The 21,141-nt window shown below is 35.6% G+C and overlaps 1 protein-coding gene across 1 annotated transcript in view; it reads left to right on the top strand.

The window, feature by feature from the left end:
• LOC106054091 (neuroglian-like) overlaps positions 1-21,141 on the top strand; it is a 152,139-nt gene that overhangs the window by 112,922 nt on the left and 18,076 nt on the right. Inside the window, exon 3 of the mRNA XM_056025264.1 lies at positions 20,552-20,866. Within this exon, the coding sequence (XP_055881239.1) occupies positions 20,552-20,866 (315 nt within the window). The remainder of the gene's footprint in view (positions 1-20,551; positions 20,867-21,141) is intronic.

The following is a 21,141-nucleotide window of genomic DNA, read 5'->3' as shown; positions in this document are numbered from 1 at the left end:
TTCCAGGTGCAACCCTATTACCTCTCTTTTACACCCATTAAAGTGATCTCCCTTATCATGTGTTAATGGTAGTCATGCACCCGGGATAGATGCCCTGTTCAGCGCATGTATAGAACAGTACACATTGCATTGTCCACACCGACATTCAACATAACATCGCTAATGTTAGTGTGGTGTTGTCAAAGTTTGACGATCAGGGAAATGAAAATGCTTAGGAATGCTACAATGAATAATGATGTGAAGTTTTTTGATATTGTGGTATATCTCTATGTGTTGCTAAAAGTTTAGTATAAGCTGTTAAATCATAAGTGCTGTGTTGCATTATACATAAAGCAGAAGATCACATGTTTTACATGCATTAAATTTAAGTCTCTCGGAATCTAGAACACAATAGGTCGTCAATATCTAGAGATTTAAACTAGTTTCAATCTTACAGTTGGCAGCACTGTATTGGATCAAGTTTCCGCTTCTAGTCGTTTGATTGTCAAAAGAGTTGAGCCGAAGGCACTTCGAAGTCTAGGCATGTAAGCCTGCTTGAACTAACCGTTCTGTCTGGAAGAGATCCAAGTCAATGTCTATGTAAAGCATTGCTATTTCCCATGTATCTGGCACTCCGGACGCATGGACTACAATGCATGACCGAAGGCCGAGTACACCGGGAACCTCCGACATTTTCCTATGTTGTACCAGACTAACCGTGCAGGACTCACCATTCGTGTAACGGTCCCTTGAGGAACGGCACATGGATTATCGACAGGGACGTGGAAAATCTCTTTCAACTCCACATCGTGCAATGGGAAAGCTCTCCATCAGGAGTTTTGTTTTGCTATTCATTTAGCCTACTCACTTCCTGAAATGATCGTTTCCACCCGAGTGCTAAGTTGAGGCAGAATAGCGTACCCGGGCCGTTTACAGTATGCGTGTGTTCTCGTAACATACTCTATATTTCCTACATGGCGTAAACCCTAAATTTTTGTTTTGTTACTAAAATATACATGTTAAATAATATATATATTCAAAGGAAAGAAAATAAAATGTATAAGTTCTCTTTTTCATTTATAATTTGCCATGCTTTTAGATATTAGTATGATTATTAAGTGGATTTTTATTAAGGTTTTCGAAAAAGTGTAGGAGCCTTCACACAATTCGGCCCTGGTGCCACATACTCTATTAAGAAGTAAAAAGTTCCCCTTTCAGACCTTGTGGTCTATAGGGCAGATGATATAAAGGTCATCTGCTTCTGTGGCGTACGGTTTGCGAGGGTATCATTTGGCCAGCACAACGACCAACAATATTTACTTTTCCCCAACTAATGTTAGGTACCCATTAGAGCTGGGTGGACACAGAGGCGCCCGAAGATCCCGAAATAAAAAATTCCAGCTTTCACCAGGATTCGAACCCGGAACCCCCGGTTCGGAAGCCAAGCACTTTACTGCTCAACCAACGCGCCTCCACATACTCTATTATACATTATGACTCATATCAGCTTAATTTGTACGTATATTTGATCAATTTAAAGTAACTTTCTAAAATGCAAGTAGAACTTGGGGGCGGGTGGTTTCTCACAGTTTGAGATCCACTTCAGCGTACCCTACAGTTTGCACTGATGTCGTAAATCTGCTGATAGAAATGCAATCACGGATACCACAGTGTATGATTATCTCGACATTGTCTCCCCTGTCTATACTCTTATAGATCTAGACTCCAGTGTCAGCAGGTCGTATGCCTTCATTTGTCTTGTGCTGCGGAGTCAATGTCGTGATGAAATCATCTTCAGTAGCGTGATCGTCACATCGTCTGCGTCCTGTACCGAGTGGCATCCAATTTAAGTTGAAGACACCCGACAAACACACATACAAACAGACCCCTTCCCATACACATATGGCTACATGCTCACTAACCATCAAAGATTCAAATGTCAATGCTAGAATGAGAAAGTAGAAGCATTGTTCTCAGGATTGTATTTGTTCCACGTATCTGAGTGAACAAATCCATTCGCCAACCGGAAGCATTAGCTTCTTGAGCAATAGGATGTTTTGTAATAGATTTCTTTGTTTAATTATGCTAAGCATAAGCTTCTGACCTGTTGAGAATGAGAAAGAAAAATGATCACTTTAAAACAGGTCCATTCACATGCACGAACTGTGGTAAAATGTACCGCTGCACTTCAGGCTTGTTTCTTTACATCAGATTCTGCTCGGACTCAACAAGAAACCAAGAGCATTGATTCATCTGGGCGCATCAAGACAGGAGCCATATATATATATACAAAGAAAAGTAAAATTTTAAACACTATATAATAATTAGAACTGTTTATTGTTACCTCAAGAAAGTTTAATTTCGACTGTGTAAGAATGGACAGTGTCTTTACTTTATTAGTAATATGACTACTAAAAAATGTCTATAAATCTATTTGAGATTTTAATTAATTGCATTGATTGTAATCTTTTTTTTGTTTAAAAGCTGATAAGATCTGTTGTTGAAAGTATTTTCAATTAACTTTATTGCTTCTGAGTTGGTGGACGTAACAAGGGGACGCCACTGTTTCTTCTGTTGATCTTGTGTAACAGTAGGTGCTGAGTTGGTGGACGTAACAAGGGGACGCCACTGTTTCTTCTCTTGATCTTGGGTAACAGTAGGGGGTGAGTTGGTGGACGTAACAAGGGGACGCCACTGTTTCTTTTCTTGATCTTGGGTAACAGTATGGGCTGAGTTGGTGGACGTAACAAGGGGACGCCACTGTTTCTTCTCTTGATCTTGGGTAACAGTAGGGGCTGAGTTGGTGGACGTAACAAGGGGACGCCACTGTTTCTTCTCTTGATCTTGGGTAACAGTAGGGACTGAGTTGGTGGACGTAACAAGGGGACGCCACTGTTTCTTCTCTTGATCTTGGGTAACAGTAGGGGCTGAGTTCTGTCAGTTGAACTGCTGCGTGAACTATCATGAAAGCGGATTTATTAATGTCATTAAAATAAGGAGATTTTGTTATTTGAACATTTTAGATTCGCTTTATATTTAGACCTTATGAAATGGGATCTACAAATGTATTAAATGTAAAATATTAAAACATATTTCAAACATTTTATTACAAGTTATGCTATTGAGTAGTTAAAGTCTTGTTCAAATGTTAATGATTTTTTAAATATCTTGTTCTTACATTGAAGATCTACAGTATATGAATCTTTAACTTCATTTAGATTTCACACATCTCTTTCTTCCAATGGCTATTTCCTACAGTAAATGTTCTAAAATATAGGAATCCTTTAATTAAGTCTAGATTAAGATTGTCATCTGTTCTCATATGATCATTTGAGAATAATAGTAATACCCATTTTTAAATAGTTGTTGTCGTTGTTGTTTTTTAGTTTTGAACCAATGGGATCCTAGACATTTCCATTAGTTTTGAACCAATGGGATCCTAGACATTTCCATTAGTTTTGAACCAATGAGATCCTAGACATTTCCATTAGTTTTGAACCCATGGGATCCTAGACATTTCCATTAGTTTTGAACCAATGAGATCCTAGACATTTCCATTAGTTTTGAACCAATGAGATCCTAGACATTTCCATTAGTTTTGAACCAATGAGATCCTAGACATTTCCATTAGTTTTGAACCAATGGGATCCTAGACATTTCCATTAGTTTTGAACCAATGAGATCCTAGACATTTCCATTAGTTTTGAACCAATGGGATCCTAGACATTTCCATTAGTTTTGAACCAATGAGATCCTAGACATTTCCATTAGTTTTGAACCAATGAGATCCTAGACATTTCCATTAGTTTTGAACCAATGGGATCCTAGACATTTCCATTAGTTTTGAACCCATGGGATCCTAGACATTTCCATTAGTTTTGAACCAATGGGATCCTAGACATTTTCATCTCTTGCATCACTAGCCGATTAAATACTCTTTCTTCCCTTTTTCACATACCTATAAATTGCAATGTGGACAGCAATCGTGGATCGGATAGGGCCCTCAGATCATAGTTTGGGTATCACTGATTTACAATATATTTAAAATAACCAATTCAGCGAGTTGGCAAATCTTTTAGGTTTTGATGTATTTTATTTATTTATATTTGTTTTTAGAAATATTTACGTTCACGGAGCCTTACTTTTCTTTAATCCGTCTTCCATTTATTGAATTTTTTATAATACTCTGCTATAAAGTGTGGCTATTTTGAACCCTCAATCTCTAATTAAAGAAGAAAAATGTGAACGAGACTTTAAGTCTAGCAATCTTTCAAAGAATTCAATGCAATGCAGAGAAGACAATTCTAAAGATGTCTTTAATTCTTGGTATTAAGCAGAACGTAATCTTGGAAAGGTTGATTAATTAAATTAAAAAGATATTTGTAGGAGTTAAGAGTGATAGAGTTAAAAGTGGTAGAAACATTTCTGACCTGGAAAACTCTTGAGATGTTTCCATCAAATCTCTCGATAAAGAAAAACTCCACGTTGAGTGCAGAGGAGTTGCACTTTAAATGAACTACTTTAAGTAGTTTAAATAGATATAGTTCAATCTGTACAGAATTAATTCGTAAGCGAACAAGTATGATTTAACTAAGTTCAACTGTTTATGATATTTGTTGAAATTTTATGCAGCACATCAAAATTCAATAAGGAAAAAAATATTTTTATTAAGTAAGCTTTCTTTTTTTTCTCTTTCTCTCTCTCTCTTTCTTTTCTTCTCTTTCTCTCTCTCTCTCTTGTTTTTCTTTCTGTTTCTTTTTCCTCATCTGCCTTTTCATTTCTTTCTTCACTCTCTCTCTCTCTCTATTTCTTTTCTTTCTGTTTTCTATCTTCCTTTCCCTTCCTTTGCCTTTTAAACTGTTTCTTTTTTTTTTCTAACTTTTTCCTCTTTAATCTCTTTCTCTCTTTTTTTTCTCGCTTTTAGAAAAATATTATATTTTTATTTCCTTAGACGCCCCCCTTCCCTTTCTGGTTGCATTTCAAAGACTTGAAGACTTGAACAAAATTTTTTTTTTCAAGATTTTGCTTCCCAATATTTTGAGGTAAGATTTAAGTGGGCAAGAGAGGGAGGAAGCCTGTATCCTTTTGCTACGCGGCACCTTTTAATGAAATGAAGTCGGCTTCTAACACATTTGTTTAATACCCATGTCGACGTCTGCTCAGCCCGGGAGTGCAACAGAAACTCATTTTTTTAGCTTCTCCACTGTAAATGTTTTGGTGGCTGATCTAAAAGCAAAAAAACTTCAATGTAGTTTGAGGGTTAAGTGGATGGGAGTGGGGTGGGGGAGGGGTTTTGCGTTTATTCAAAACTCGTATGTAATGAAAAGTGGCAGTAAGGTTGACGTCAGGCTTACGTGACATTTTTCAAGTTGTTTCCAAGGGCCACAACTCTTCTTGCGTGCTCTCCCTTTCACTCTGTTCAACCTTCACTGTCAAAACGTGCCAGAAGTCCCAATGCACTGGAGACATCTAGGGATTATTTATTTCAATGTTGCTGGTTCTTTTTTTGTTGCTTTTTATCCTGAGTATTTTTAGCAATAACGTTTTCAATACCGCGGAGCCCTTTTCTCCAAGTCATTTATTTAGCAAATATCTAAACTCTGGAGCGTTTAAATGAACTTTGCAGTAAATGCATTAAGCGTATGCAAAATATAAACTTTAAATTACTCTTTGACAATCTATATATAGTTCGCCCATCGTGGTTCGATGATAACCACTTTGTCATCCAGAAGGGCTGAGGCCCTTGCACTGGGGTTTTGTGCCTCCTCGTGTGGCTGGTGAGACCTATGTGAGCCCGGAATGTTCGGCTGCACATTGTGCAGGTTATTCCAGCTGGAGCTAGTGTCATTGGCTACGCTTTTCTTCTCTGGCGTTTTACTTCTGCCAGCGCTGTTCTATTGTCCTCAGCAACCTTTAACAATTTACTTTTTGATTTAACTACGTATGTCAGCAACCTTTGACAATTTACTTGGCGTTTCAACTACGTATGCCAGCAACCTTTAACAATTTACTTGGCGTTTCAACTACGTATGCCAGCAACCTTTAACAATTTACTTGGCGTTTCAGCTACGTATGCCAGCAACCTTTAACAATTTACTTGGCGTTTCAACTACGTATGTCAGCAACCTTTAACAATTTACTTGGCGTTTCAACTACGTATGTCAGCAACCTTTAACAATTTACTTGGCGTTTCAACTACGTATGCCAGCAACCTTTGACAATTTACTTGGTGATTTAACTACGTGTCAGAGAGAAGAACTTATTATGATGATTTTTTAAATATGATGTAATGAAATACAAAATTTCAGATCCATTAATATATTGTTTCAGACAGTGCTACAAGTAGAATTTGTTTCAAAGTCAAAATACTCAATTAAAAAAACAATTAATTAAAATAGTGGTCAAGAAAAAAGTTTGTTGTTAAAATTTATCAAAACGTTTTTTTTTTCAAAGTTTATAACTGTGACAATGTTCGAGTGTTCAGAAAGAATGACCCGAAAGAATTTGAATGGACTGTCTTATTAGGTTGAAGAGATCCGGTCTGAAGCTGCCGTTTCTATAAATAAATGTACCCAGTATGAGCATTCGTCCTTTTGCTTGTCAGTAAGAGCAGTTTCACTAGATTTAATATTTAAGCCACTTGCGTAGGACAGATGGTACACCTGGTTTTTAAGGCTATTTGAAACGCATGCTGATTAGGATCAATTCCTAGACACAGGGATACTATCTCATTGACACGATAAATGAAACGTACGACCCATTTGTTGAATAAAATTCCAGGAAAATAACGAAGTTTTTCTGTAATTAAAGACAGAGTTTTGCAAGAACGAGTAGGTGGTTTTACATATTCTGAAGTGTCAGAAATTGAAAGAGCATGATTCCTAAGTTACTTTTGCTGTTTAAAGTTCTGCACAATGAAAGTTGCGTTGGGTTCCTTTGATTTGTGTAGAGCTGAAATGGCGACATTAGCTCTAGTGAATTCTTAGTTCTCACATAAAGGCAATACAACTCTGTAGTGTGCAGAAAACAATCCACGAATTGAAATTCCAAACACTTAAATTAGTTATTCACACAGAAATAATTATAAACTTTAATGGCATAGTTTTACTGAGACAAACAAGTCCGCGCGTTTCCGGAAGTTTTGAGAGAAGCTTTGTGAGGTCACAGCTATTTTCTCTGCTATTTCATTGGCTAAGCAAGTACGAGGCTGCGCTACTTTTCTATTAGGCAACGTACTAATCGTAAACACGGTTGAAGTCTTGGCCTCTTGCGCATTGAGGAATCAGCCAGTGACAGGGAGCACTAGAAGTCATAGTGTAAAAAACTGCTGGACCCAAAAGAAGAAATGGCTCAGTCCATGTCTGCCTTTTAAACAGGAGGACTCCAGAGCCATGCTTGCGCGTTCCGTCTAGATAACGCCACATAACATGACTTGAATTTCCCTCCCCCCCCCCACCCTTAGATCTCGATTAGACTGACCAAACAAACATGTAACAAAAAAATAGAGGCCTAACAAGAATATAGAGAAAAGCAATCCATGTACATGTATTGATTAAAATGAAAGCAAAACTAAATGATAGACTGGGGGTTGGGACGGTTGCATCAGCACGGCTTTAATACATTCTCCATGCAGCCGAAGTGAACAGCCGGCCCGTGTATTCCATTAGGGCCCCTGCCATCTTGTACAGAAACCACAGTCAATATAGATACATCCCCTCTGAAGAAATAAACATAGCCGTAGCTGCTTTCAGGGGGACATAAACGACGTCTTTATTTTTTCAAACTGGATAAACGAGCCGCGGGCCGAGATTACTCTCCCCTGCTGAAGATTTTATTTCCATCTCTTCATAAATTCTCAACCAAAAAAAAAAATGGCCTGAACTTTACAACAGTGACCTCGCCAGAGACATGTATTTCTTATCATCTCTCTCTCTTTAAAGCCAAGGGAAAAACAAAACTTTTTTTCATTAAACTTCACGGACATTCTTTTTTTTAAACATTTATTTCACTTTCCTTGCGCATGTGCAGATCTCAAGATTTACTTTCATGTAAAATTTTAAAAGAAAATCAATTTAAATCTTTTTTTTTTCGTTCGCTTGTTTCCTCGTTATGGTTTTTATATAGCTGATGTAATGATCTTTTGCAACGGGAAATCGAATCTGGACATTTCCATGTAATCCAATATATTATGAGAGTTGTGTGTGGGAGACGAGTTGAAGTGAATGTGCCAGTTATATTAGTTCTAATTCTACGCTGTCTACGTTCAAATTAATAAAACTTGTTTCTCAAATAAATAAACTGACATTTCTACATGAGTGATTATAATAATAATAATAATTGTCTAAAATAACAATAAAATCTTGAGTGTCATATAAACAAAGGGGATAATGACAACTGAAATCTCAGATACCTTCAAGGTCTTTAACATCCATAAGAAGATTCTTGTTGTTTGTACTGCTGCAGACCTGCCACATCACCAGGAAATTTCTCAGTGATAACTGTTAAAGGGACTACGATGAATTTTGTTTCTCTTTAGCGAAACTCGACCGTGGCAGCGCCAGAGAATGACTACTCGTTGATCTCTAACATAATAATAATAATAATGCTAGATATAGGCATAAACTAATTTAAATACTCAACAACCAAGACAAAAACGTTATTCTCTGCAATAAATTGCTGGGCCGTTCCATTCTTCATTAACAGTACTCTATGACAAAATTGTGCCTAGTGAGACATCAATCAATTAGAATATAATAAAGCAATTAGTTGTTTAATTATTGGTAAATAATTATTTTGTTTGATATCAATAATGGGGAAATAAATCTTACAGTATTGATATATATATATATATATATATATATATATTATATATATATATATATATATATATTATATATATATATATATATATATATATATATATATATATATATATATATATATATATATATATATATATATATATCATTGTGGAATTATTCCCCTTAAATAAGCATTGGTTTTTTATTATTATTATTTCCCTTTTTTTTTACTTGCCTTTATGATGATTAGTGCGGCCCCGATAAAGAGCAAAGTACAATACGTGACTTTGTAAGTAAGGGCGAGAGACTCGTGTCGCCCTGTGGGGTAATTCGTGTCATCCAGTGAATGAATCTTGTAAGCCAAGTGATTGAGGAGGTGAGCCAGACTTGGCGCTCAGAAAGTGATAATAACTTAGGTGACTTTCAAGATAGAATAACATCTAAGTCACGCTTGAAATCAATCCATTTTAAGTGAGTCTCAACTCAATAAGACGTCCTTATTGTTATTGACCAAATTAATTACATTGGCTTCTGTCAGTATTTTAGATTAGTTTATGTTTTTCTCACGTTTTAAACCCCACTCTCCAATGTTTGAAAGTTGTTTTTTTTTTATTTTGTTTGCCCATCTGTCCGTCCGTCTGTCAGTACATCCATTCGTCTATAACGTTAAAAACGTTAAAAACCTATTATAAAAAAGAACGTTATTGTTTATTGCGAAGTTGCGAAGTTGCGACCCCGATGACTCCAATTACCGTATCATTCTTATGATCAGTGGCGTCACTAAAGTGGTGTCATCCGGTGCGAAATGAAAGTTTACAAAAGATAAATGATCAAATAAAATTATAATTAAGAAATGAAATGAAGGTGCTAATATCTAACATAACTGCTCATCATGGATTGCTAATTATTGAGTGATTGGAAGAGAAGAATGTTCCTATGTCTGGCTACTTATTTTCTTAGCTGCTATCCCGTGGGTCGTCATCTGGCGCTCGTAGGACTGGCACTCAGAAGGATGAGTCATCAGGCTCTATGCTGTAGGCACACTGGCTCTAGGGTGAGGCCGCTGCCTGTTTAGCAGTAGAGAGGGTTGGTGCTGTAGACTAAGTTGTAGTGGGGTGATCTCTCAGCTGTGGTCTCTAGCTCGTAGAGAGCCGTTCTAACTCAACACCGGTTTATCTTCTGCAGCGAAGGTTGCTCTAATCAGTCGGCATTAGACACTAACTATTGGGCAGTGAACAGTTTGGGCCGGGTACTGGGCAGATGATACTGGGCAGTGTAAGGCACTGTGGACACTGGGCAATATTTTAAGGCCAAGGACAGTAGGCAATGCCTTCTTGCTAACAGGTATGTAATTGTGTGTGTGGGGGGGGTATCTGGTGTGGTCTGCTCCGGTTACAGCTTTGGGTGGAGATCTGGTAGTTATAGCAGTCGGGTGTAGCAATCGTGTGTAGCAACCAGGCTGGGGATAAGACAGACGATTAGGAACCTCCTAAAGGCATTGAGCAGGGATTCCCATATGCCTTGCAATCATTCAGATGCAGGCATTGGTATCAATCCCAATAAGGCATTTAAAAGAATTAGGTATACAATCTTAAAGTACGCATATACTCAATAACAAACAAAATACAAGTTAGATAACCACAGTAAATGTGTTATCATACAATGTAGGATGATACTAGTCAAGATTCATCCATTGAATATGATTACGTCGATAAGTAATCAGTTATAGTAAAATGGGGAATGAGCATAGTATAGGATAAGATGAAAATAAAATATTAGGGATATGGCTACAGTAGTAAGGGTTTGATATGATTAATCAAAATTATATTCATCCAATGAACCATAAGTTCACAAGGGTGTGAGACATGATATGCATGAGGGATATATAATAGGAATGTGAGATAATTACTTTCCCATGCGGTCTGTAAGTTTAGAGCACCGTGATCTAAGTTCTTAGACAGTACTTAGATTCATGAAGGGTTATTGTTTACATCAATCACTAAGATACAGGAATGGATGACACATAACAAATCAAATACAATAACTATGGCTTCAAACGTAGACAACCATAACGGCATTAACAATACTATTTGAAGATATAACATCGACATAAAATAGTACAATATACATGCATAATAAAGTCATAATGTAATGACGGGAACGGGGTTGTGTACTAATGTGTACTCACACATTCCTATAAGATAAAATAAGTATAGTAAAATGTTTACACTCACCCGTTTGTCCCTAATGAAACCTCACAACTAAACCTCCTAAAAGAGGAGACTGTATGAATCTTAGCGGGCCTAACTTAGAATGCTTTGGTCTCTCTCTATATATAGATGGGACTTTTCGTTTAACGGGTGGGGAAGATAGCTAGGTGATTTTCTCACATGTACCTATGTACCGGAGATGTCAGGAGTCAGGTCAGATTTATGGTCAATATTCGTTGCCTATCGTGAAAGCAAGAAAATTAAGCGATTATGTATCTGTCCAGCCCGAGTGCAATGCTAATCTTAGAGCGGTGTGTATCCTGCGGGGGGGGGGGGGGTAGGTGTGAAAAGTTATTAGGCCGCGGCGTGTAGCGCTGGTGCAGCGACTATTGTGTGCTGGTCATCTGTACAGCGGTCAAAAATTAAAAGTTAGCCCTAGAGAGGCTAGTTAATGTTTTACGTCGAGATTCGTCCCGTGAGAAACGTGCGAGGGGGGATAAATCCTACAAGAAATTAGTTATGGGTGGACAGGAAAATAATTGTCTAAGTTAAAAATTAAAGTTTCCCACGGTTTGCTGGGAAAAACTCAAATGAACTTTTGCATGCAAGTTTCGTATCGTCACAGTCCTACGCCTCATGTATATTGACCAATGACTTAAATTCTGCCAAGACGTTGGTTTTCCTGGCTGGCTCGGGCAACCCATTCCAGGTTTTCTAAATTTAGTGATTTTACTAAAGGTGCTACTCTAGTCAAATGTAAATATTCCGTTTTTATGACTCTCACTGCTCTATTTTGTGTCTGTAACAGTTTCCTGTATTTTTGAGTTGAAGGGTTCCAAACTAATAATTGAAAGTTTTTTTTAGCTATTTATTTATACCTATTAATCTATAGTTCAATTTTGCAACAATGCAACCATACGTAAATTACGCTGTATTTTTTTTCTCTTAATTTAAAATCTGAAAACTAATCATTACCTTATCAAATTTAATGTCTCTAACGATTTCATTTTTAATAAAATTGCCCGTTGTGAAAGTCTTTGTCTCAAAAAGTTCTTAATTTTAATTTAACATCTTTTTTTTTTACATGACACCAAACATATGAAGATGGTAAGAAACGGTTGAAGGCTTTGTTCAATGATTCAGAGATATTTTTTAAAGTCTTAGTAGCATAGGAATCATGCTATATCTATTTTTTTATTTTATTAAAAAATAACTTTTACTGCCTTTAGATTTCTTATCAGACATGGTATTTCTGTTTAAATGTTGCCTTTTAGAAAATCATCATATACGCCAATGTTTTAAAACTGACATCTTTAATAATTCGTCAATGTTTAACTAAAGAATGTTTGGTTGGATTGCTCCAAATGTGTCTACTTCACCAATGATTGCTTCCAGTAGGAGTTGAAGCTCAGCGTTAAAAAAGATCAATGCCCATGAACTTCTTTTTCTCTTCTTAAATAGTAAGTCCCACAACTAGTGATTGCTCGCCTGACATTGTCTTCTTGTGTTTAATTTTTTTTCTAAATCACAAAGCTTTTTTTTTTCTTAGAAGAGTCTTTTTTAAATATAAAACTTTGCGCTCAGGTGTTATGCTTTTGTTAAAGAAAAGGTTTAATTAGTCACCACATTGTCAATACTTGTGTATCTTTGGTCTTCTAGAATACATTGTCAATACTTGTGTATCTTTACTCTTCTAGAATACATTGTCAATACTTGTGTATCTTTAGTCTTCTAGAATACATTGTCAATACTTGTGTATCTTTGGTCTTCTAGAATACATTGTCAATACTTGTGTATCTTTACTCTTCTAGAATACATTGTCAATACTTGTGTATCTTTAGTCTTCTAGAATACATTGTCAATACTTGTGTATCTTTAGTCTTCTAGAATACATTGTCAATACTTGTGTATCTTTACTCTTCTAGAATACATTGTCAATACTTGTGTATCTTTACTCTTCTAGAATACATTGTCAATACTTGTGTATCTTTGGTCTTCTAGAATACATTGTCAATACTTGTGTATCTTTGGTCTTCTAGAATACATTGTCAATACTTGTGTATCTTTACTCTTCTAGAATACATTGTCAATACTTGTGTATCTTTACTCTTCTAGAATACATTGTCAATACTTGTGTATCTTTGGTCTTCTAGAATACATTGTCAATACTTGTGTATCTTTGGCGTTCTAGAATACATTGTCAATACTTGTGTATCTTTGGTCTTCTAGAATACATTGTCAATACTTGTGTATCTTTGGCCTTCTAGAATACATTGTCAATACTTGGTATCTTTAGTCTTCTAGAATACATTGTCAATACTTGTGTATCTTTACTCTTCTAGAATACATTGTCAATACTTGTGTATCTTTACTCTTCTAGAATACATTGTCAATACTTGTGTATCTTTACTCTTCTAGAATACATTGTCAATACTTGTGTATCTTTACTCTTCTAGAATACATTGTCAATACTTGTGTATCTTTACTCTTCTAGAATACATTGTCAATACTTGTGTATCTTTGGTCTTCTAGAATACATTGTCAATACTTGTGTATCTTTGGTCTTCTAGAATACATTGTCAATACTTGTGTATCTTTGGCCTTCTAGAATACATTGTCAATACTTGTGTATCTTTAGTCTTCTAGAATACATTGTCAATACTTGTGTATCTTTACTCTTCTAGAATACATTGTCAATACTTGTGTATCTTTGGCCTTCTAGAATACATTGTCAATACTTGTGTATCTTTAGTCTTCTAGAATACATTGTCAATACTTGTGTATCTTTGGTCTTCTAGAATACATTGTCAATACTTGTGTATCTTTAGTCTTCTAGAATACATTGTCAATACTTGTGTATCTTTAGTCTTCTAGAATACATTGTCAATACTTGTGTATCTTTAGTCTTCTAGAATACATTGTCAATACTTGTGTATCTTTAGTCTTCTAGAATACATTGTCAATACTTGTGTATCTTTAGTCTTCTAGAATACATTGTCAATACTTGTGTATCTTTGGTCTTCTAGAATACATTGTCAATACTTGTGTATCTTTGGCGTTCTAGAATACATTGTCAATACTTGTGTATCTTTAGCCTTCTAGAATACATTGTCAATACTTGTGTATCTTTACTCTTCTAGAATACATTGTCAATACTTGTGTATCTTTAGCCTTCTAGAATACATTGTCAATACTTGTGTATCTTTAGTCTTCTAGAATACATTGTCAATACTTGTGTATCTTTGGCCTTCTAGAATACATTGTCAATACTTGTGTATCTTTGGCCTTCTAGAATACATTGTCAATACTTGTGTATCTTTAGACTTCTAGAATACATTGTCAATACTTGTGTATCTTTAGTCTTCTAGAATACATTGTCAATACTTGTGTATCTTTGGTCTTCTAGAATACATTGTCAATACTTGTGTATCTTTGGCGTTCTAGAATACATTGTCAATACTTGTGTATCTTTAGTCTTCTAGAATACATTGTCAATACTTGTGTATCTTTACTCTTCTAGAATACATTGTCAATACTTGTGTATCTTTAGTCTTCTAGAATACATTGTCAATACTTGTGTATCTTTGGCCTTCTAGAATACATTGTCAATACTTGTGTATCTTTGGCCTTCTAGAATACATTGTCAATACTTGTGTATCTTTAGTCTTCTAGAATACATTGTCAATACTTGTGTATCTTTAGTCTTCTAGAATACATTGTCAATACTTGTGTATCTTTGGCCTTCTAGAATACATTGTCAAAACGTGTGTATCTTTGGCCTTCTAGAATACATTGTCAATACATGTGTATCTTTAGCCTTCTAGAATACATTGTCAATACTTGTGTATCTTTAGCCTTCTAGAATACATTGTCAATACATGTGTATCTTTGGCCTTCTAGAATACATTGTCAATACATGTGTATCTTTGGCCTTCTAGAATACATTGTCAATACATGTGTATCTTTGGCCTTCTAGAATACATTGTCAATACATGTGTATCTTTGGTCTTCTAGAATACATTGTCAATACTTGTGTATCTTTAGTCTTCTAGAATACATTGTCAATACTTGTGTATCTTTGGCCTTCTAGAATACATTGTCAATACATGTGTATCTTTGGCCTTCTAGAATACATTGTCAATACTTGTGTATCTTTGGCCTTCTAGAATACATTGTCAATACTTGTGTATCTTTGGCCTTCTAGAATACATTGTCAATACTTGTGTATCTTTAGTCTTCTAGAATACATTGTCAATACATGTGTATCTTTGGCCTTCTAGAATACATTGTCAATACTTGTGTATCTTTGGCCTTCTAGAATACATTGTCAATACATGTGTATCTTTAGTCTTCTAGAATACATTGTCAATACTTGTGTATCTTTGGCCTCTAGAATACATTGTCAATACTTGTGTATCTTTAGCCTTCTAGAATACATTGTCAATACATGTGTATCTTTGGCCTTCTAGAATACATTGTCAATACATGTGTATCTTTGGCCTTCTAGAATACATTGTCAAAACGTGTGTATCTTTGGCCTTCTAGAATACATTGTCAATACTTGTGTATCTTTGGCCTTCTAGAATACATTGTCAATACTTGTGTATCTTTAGCCTTCTAGAATACATTGTCAATACTTGTGTATCTTTAGCCTTCTAGAATACATTGTCAATACATGTGTATCTTTGGCCTTCTAGAATACATTGTCAATACTTGTGTATCTTTAGCCTTCTAGAATACATTGTCAATACTTGTGTATCTTTAGCCTTCTAGAATACATTGTCAATACATGTGTATCTTTGGCCTTCTAGAATACATTGTCAAAACGTGTGTATCTTTGGCCTTCTAGAATACATTGTCAAAACGTGTGTATCTTTAGCCTTCTAGAATACATTGTCAATACATGTGTATCTTTGGCCTTCTAGAATACATTGTCAAAACGTGTGTATCTTTGGCCTTCTAGAATACATTGTCAAAACGTGTGTATCTTTGGCCTTCTAGAATACATTGTCAAAACGTGTGTATCTTTGGCCTTCTAGAATACATTGTCAAAACGTGTGTATCTTTGGCCTTCTAGAATACATTGTCAAAACGTGTGTATCTTTGGCCTTCTAGAATACATTGTCAAAACGTGTGTATCTTTGGCCTTCTAGAATACATTGTCAAAACGTGTGTATCTTTGGCCTTCTAGAATACATTGTCAATACTTGTGTATCTTTAGTCTTCTAGAATACATTGTCAATACTTGTGTATCTTTAGTCTTCTAGAATACATTGTCAATACTTGTGTATCTTTAGTCTTCTAGAATACATTGTCAATACTTGTGTATCTTTAGTCTTCTAGAATACATTGTCAATACTTGTGTATCTTTAGTCTTCTAGAATACATTGTCAATACTTGTGTATCTTTAGTCTTCTAGAATACATTGTCAATACTTGTGTATCTTTAGTCTTCTAGAATACCTTCCCAGCAAAATAAAAAACAACGCAATTATAGGTTAAATAAAAGATCTTAAGCTGCGCCTCTAGTGGCTATAATTTGAGAACAATAAAAGTATTCAATTGTACCCAAAAAAAAATGTTAGGCAAAAAGCATTTTCTGAAAAAGGAATGTTGAACACATTGAGTGATTAAGTGAATGTTATACACATCTATTAAGTAGCTTTTCTGTTTGTTCTGAATAATTTCCTGTACTCCTCCATGGTTCCAGACACTGAAGCTGCATTTTCATACCCCTGAACTTTTAAGATATGAAGTTCATCTCATTAGCTTTTTTTTCTCCATAACTTCTGAATCGGATCAGTAGCCGGATGCCCTTGTTTTTCAACTTTCCAATCCAGATAAATTCTTTATACGTCTTTTAATATTCCAATTTCGGACTTTATTTCAAAGTCACAAATTTCTATACAATTAGTTGAAAATAGTCGACAACAAATGAATACAGTTGTTGTTGTGTTTTGCTATTAAGAAACTAAATTGTCCCAAACAGAACCATTCTTTTGACAACTCGCGTACTTTTCCTTTTGCTCTGGATAATGTCCTTCGTAAATCATGTGAAAAAGGCACATGCAAAGAAGAAAAATCCCCTAAAATATTCAAGGACATCATTCGACTGGCACATTGTAACATCCCCTTCATCTTGGCTAGAGCATCTACAGATCTATTTATTAATTATGAATAACATGTTCCAATAGTTGTTCACTGTCGTTTAGTTTTTTAATTGTCAGTTATTCCCAAAGTGCATTTTTAAACTTGGGTGTCACCCCCCTAACAGGTGTCACCTGGTGCGTACCGCACCCCCCTAGTGACGCCACTGCTTATGATTCCTGTATTTGTGTTCTTCTGTTCAGCAGGCAATTATTGTCTTTAGAAAGAGAGTTGTTTTTTTTCAAGCATGGAGTATGAACTTTGTATAAATATTTCTAAAGATTTTATAGTACATTTTCATCAAGCTATCATATTGGGATTGTCATAAGTACTGTTATCGATGTGTTCCTAATAGATAGTAGCCTAACACTGTTATTAAGGAATAACTGTCTATTAGCTGAACAAAGTCAGCTAACAATATTCAAACTTAACACATTGTCATAGACCTCTCATGATCTAGTTCAACCCCTCCCCCTCTCAAAATGAAATGTGGTTTTGAGGTTAAACCCCCTTCTTCTATAAAAATAATATTACAAACAACATTTACCATCTGTAGCCAAGGGGATTACGAGTATTAAATCCAGTCAAAAATGTTAGTACGACAAAACCCCCTATTCTATATAAGACTAAAGCATACAACAGTCATGAGATTCTTTAAGAGTAGCCAAGATGAGTTTTGTGTTTAAAAACCCACTCAAGAGGACTTTAAGCCCCCTCCAAACGGTTTTGAATTTAAACCCCCCACCTGTGGGGGTTGAAGCTAAAAATCAACTCTTCAAAAAATTAAAGCAAACTAAACACACCAAATTCTATGAGTGTAGCCAAGAGGGGTTTTGCATTTCCCCCACCCCAGAGAGCAGTAAGTTTAAAATCCCCTCCAGAAAATTTCGAGTTTAAACCCCCACCCCCCAGATAGTGTGTTTAAAAAACCCCTCTTCATTATTATTCTAAAGCAAACAACAGTCACCAAATTCTAAAAGCGTAGGGGTTTTGAGTTTGTTTTTAAAAAAGTCTTTAGACTTCTCATGATGGAGTTCAAGACTTTAGACTTCTCATGATGGAGTTCAAGTCTTTAGACTTCTCAGATGTAGTTCAAGTCTTTAGACTTCTCATGATGTATTTCAAGTCTTTAGACTTCTCATGATGGAGTTCAAGACTTTAGACTTCTCATGATGTATTTCAAGTCTTTAGACTTCTCATGATGGAGTTCAAGTCTTTAGACTTCTCATGATGTATTTCAAGTCTTTAGACTTCTCATGATGTAGTTCAAGACTTTAGACTTCTCATGATGTATTTCAAGTCTTTAGACTTCTCATGATGTAGTTCAAGTCTTTAGACTTCTCATGATGTATTTCAAGTCTTTAGAATTCTCAGATGTAGTTCAAGTCTTTAGACTTCTCATGATGTATTTCAAGTCTTTAGACTTCTCTTGATGTAGTTCAAGTCTTTAGACTTCTCATGATGTATTTCAAGTCTTTAGAATTCTCAGATGTAGTTCAAGTCTTTAGACTTCTTATGATGGAGTTCAAGTCTTTAGACTTCTCATGATGTAATTTAATTATGACGACTTTTCATGATGTAGTTGAAATCTTAGGACTTCTCATGAAGAAGTTTAAATATTACGACTTCTCATGATGAAGTTTAAATCTTACGACTTCTCATTAAGAAGTTTAAATATTATGACTTCTCATGATGTAGTCCATGTCAGGAAACTATTTTTGGAAAAAAAAAAGGTACGAAATCTTCATTAGCTCATAAATCTCACTCCAAACAAAACAAAAAATAGTACCACTTCTCGGTTTAAATTTGTGTGGCCCAGCCTTACGTTTCAAGTATTGAGATAGTTAAGACCTCGAGAATAAAGAGAGAGAGAGGGGGAGCGAGAGAGAGAGAGAGAGAGATGAGTGGAAGTTATCAGAGAAATCAGAGTTATCTTTCGGAGAAAACAGACCTTGTCAGCAACAAAAAAAAAACTGTCCCATCACCAGAGAAATGTCTTGAAATGTTCACACTCCCTACAGTCCTGACTTGAAGTTTACTGATGAGAGGGAAAAAAATATCGATTTCTAAACATTGTAAGGGGACTTAATCCCCAGCCTAGACTTTCTTAAAAAGGCTTCAAATTAATGTGTTCTTTAAGTTTAAACTGGTCAAGAGAAATAGAACAAAGTAATCTTTTTTTCCTTACTATTTCTTGTAACGATGAACCTCCAGATATAATGAAGAAAAAATACTTCTCCGATGAAAAATGTTTAAGTTTTTTTTAACCCACTTCATATTATTTAGCATCTTTTATATCCATCTTTTAGAGTTTTTTGTCGTTTTATATCTTATAATGATACTTCTATAAAAATATCTTTTGTGACTTGAGGGATGGAACAATTTTTTTAAAGATGTTTTTTTTTGTGCTTTTTTTTTTAATATTATTTTTTGTCTAAAGGTTTCTCTTTTCTGTGACGTAGAAACGAGATATTGATTTAAATTTCACACAGGTTGGGACGTCACAGGTCAGTGATCAGGCCTTCTATAAGGATGGGCCGCGAATACATTCTCGTCTAATGCTCAACCGAAGTTAAAGTATGTGCGCCATAGGATGCTTGCTATATTCTATGACTCCTCATAAACTTTTCAGTGGCGTAGTAAGGTATTTGTTAGATTTCAGAAGTGATGGTGTGCCCCAAAATTAGCTCATCCTATGTGTATCATCGTATAGACATCAAGACACCCCCATGCATTTACAACCCTTTAAAAGTAATAGTGTCATTACCAACTAGAAGAAACAACTAGATCTAGGTATAGTAACAACTAGATCTACATACAGAAACAACTAGATCTATATAGAGTAACAACTAGATCTATATATAGTAACAACTAGATCTATATAGAGTAACAACTAGATCTAGATACAGTAACAACTAGATCTATATATAGTAACAACTAGATCTAGATACAGTAACAACTAGATCTATATACAGTAACAACTAGATCTACATACAGTAACAACTAGATCTACATACAGTAACAACTAGATCTACATACAGTAACAAGTAGATCTACATACAGTAACAACTAGATCTACATACAGTAACAACTAGATCTACATACAGTAACAACTAGATCTACGTACAGTAACAACTAGATCTTTTTTCATGCAATAATGCCGCCAGACTCAATACTTGTCTTAAAGGAAATTTACGTAATTTTTAATGTGAAGTCTGTGGCAAACTATTACTTAATACCTCTACGCACAACGGTTGATACGCCACTAAAATATATTCTGAGAAACTGAACTATCTTTATGACATCAGTTATTTAATTATTCTGTATTCTCTACCTATATGTTCTTGTGACTAAATATTTTATAACATACATTCCTCTGGACATTGTATTCTTTCCCTGAATGTCTTCCCAACAGGCTCTACCCAGAAGGAAGAGAGAATGACGGATGTAGCTGCCCAGGAAGGGGATACTGCAAAGTTCCTGTGTCCCATCACCACACTGGCCAGGAACCTTGGTAAGAACCAGATCACAGTATACTGGACGTTTGGAGGACGTCGCATTGAGATTGACCCAGATATGGAGGAAGAGGGTCATTACGCCTCCAAAGCCTTTGAGGGCCGTCAGGTCCTGGTGATAAACAAGATCAGGACCGACGACGAGGGGGAGTACGGCTGCGTGGTGTCGGTCAGCGACTGGACTGGTAAAGCCGTAGGGAAACTGACAGTGTTAAGTAAGTACCCCAGCTTTGTATCATATAGACTTTCTATTTCTCTATAGTCAAACAAATCCTTTTCGTACGCTGTTGTAAGGTCACATGATTTCAAGCCAAAGGTTAACAATGATGTAGTGAGACTTAACAGGTCACGTGATTTCAAACCAAAGGTTAACAATGGTGTAGTAAGGCTAAGACAACAGCAAACCTCTTCTATTTTTCTGGAGGCCAGAGATGCTCATTTAAATCAGATCGGATTGGCCGCCTAGCTGTAAACCACTCTTGCCATTTTG

Source organism: Biomphalaria glabrata, chromosome 4, assembly GCF_947242115.1.
Source record: "Biomphalaria glabrata chromosome 4, xgBioGlab47.1, whole genome shotgun sequence".
NCBI classification, from domain to species: Eukaryota; Metazoa; Mollusca; class Gastropoda; family Planorbidae; genus Biomphalaria; species Biomphalaria glabrata.
Note: the sequence above shows the minus strand (reverse complement) of the source record. Positions and strands in the feature narration are given on the sequence as shown.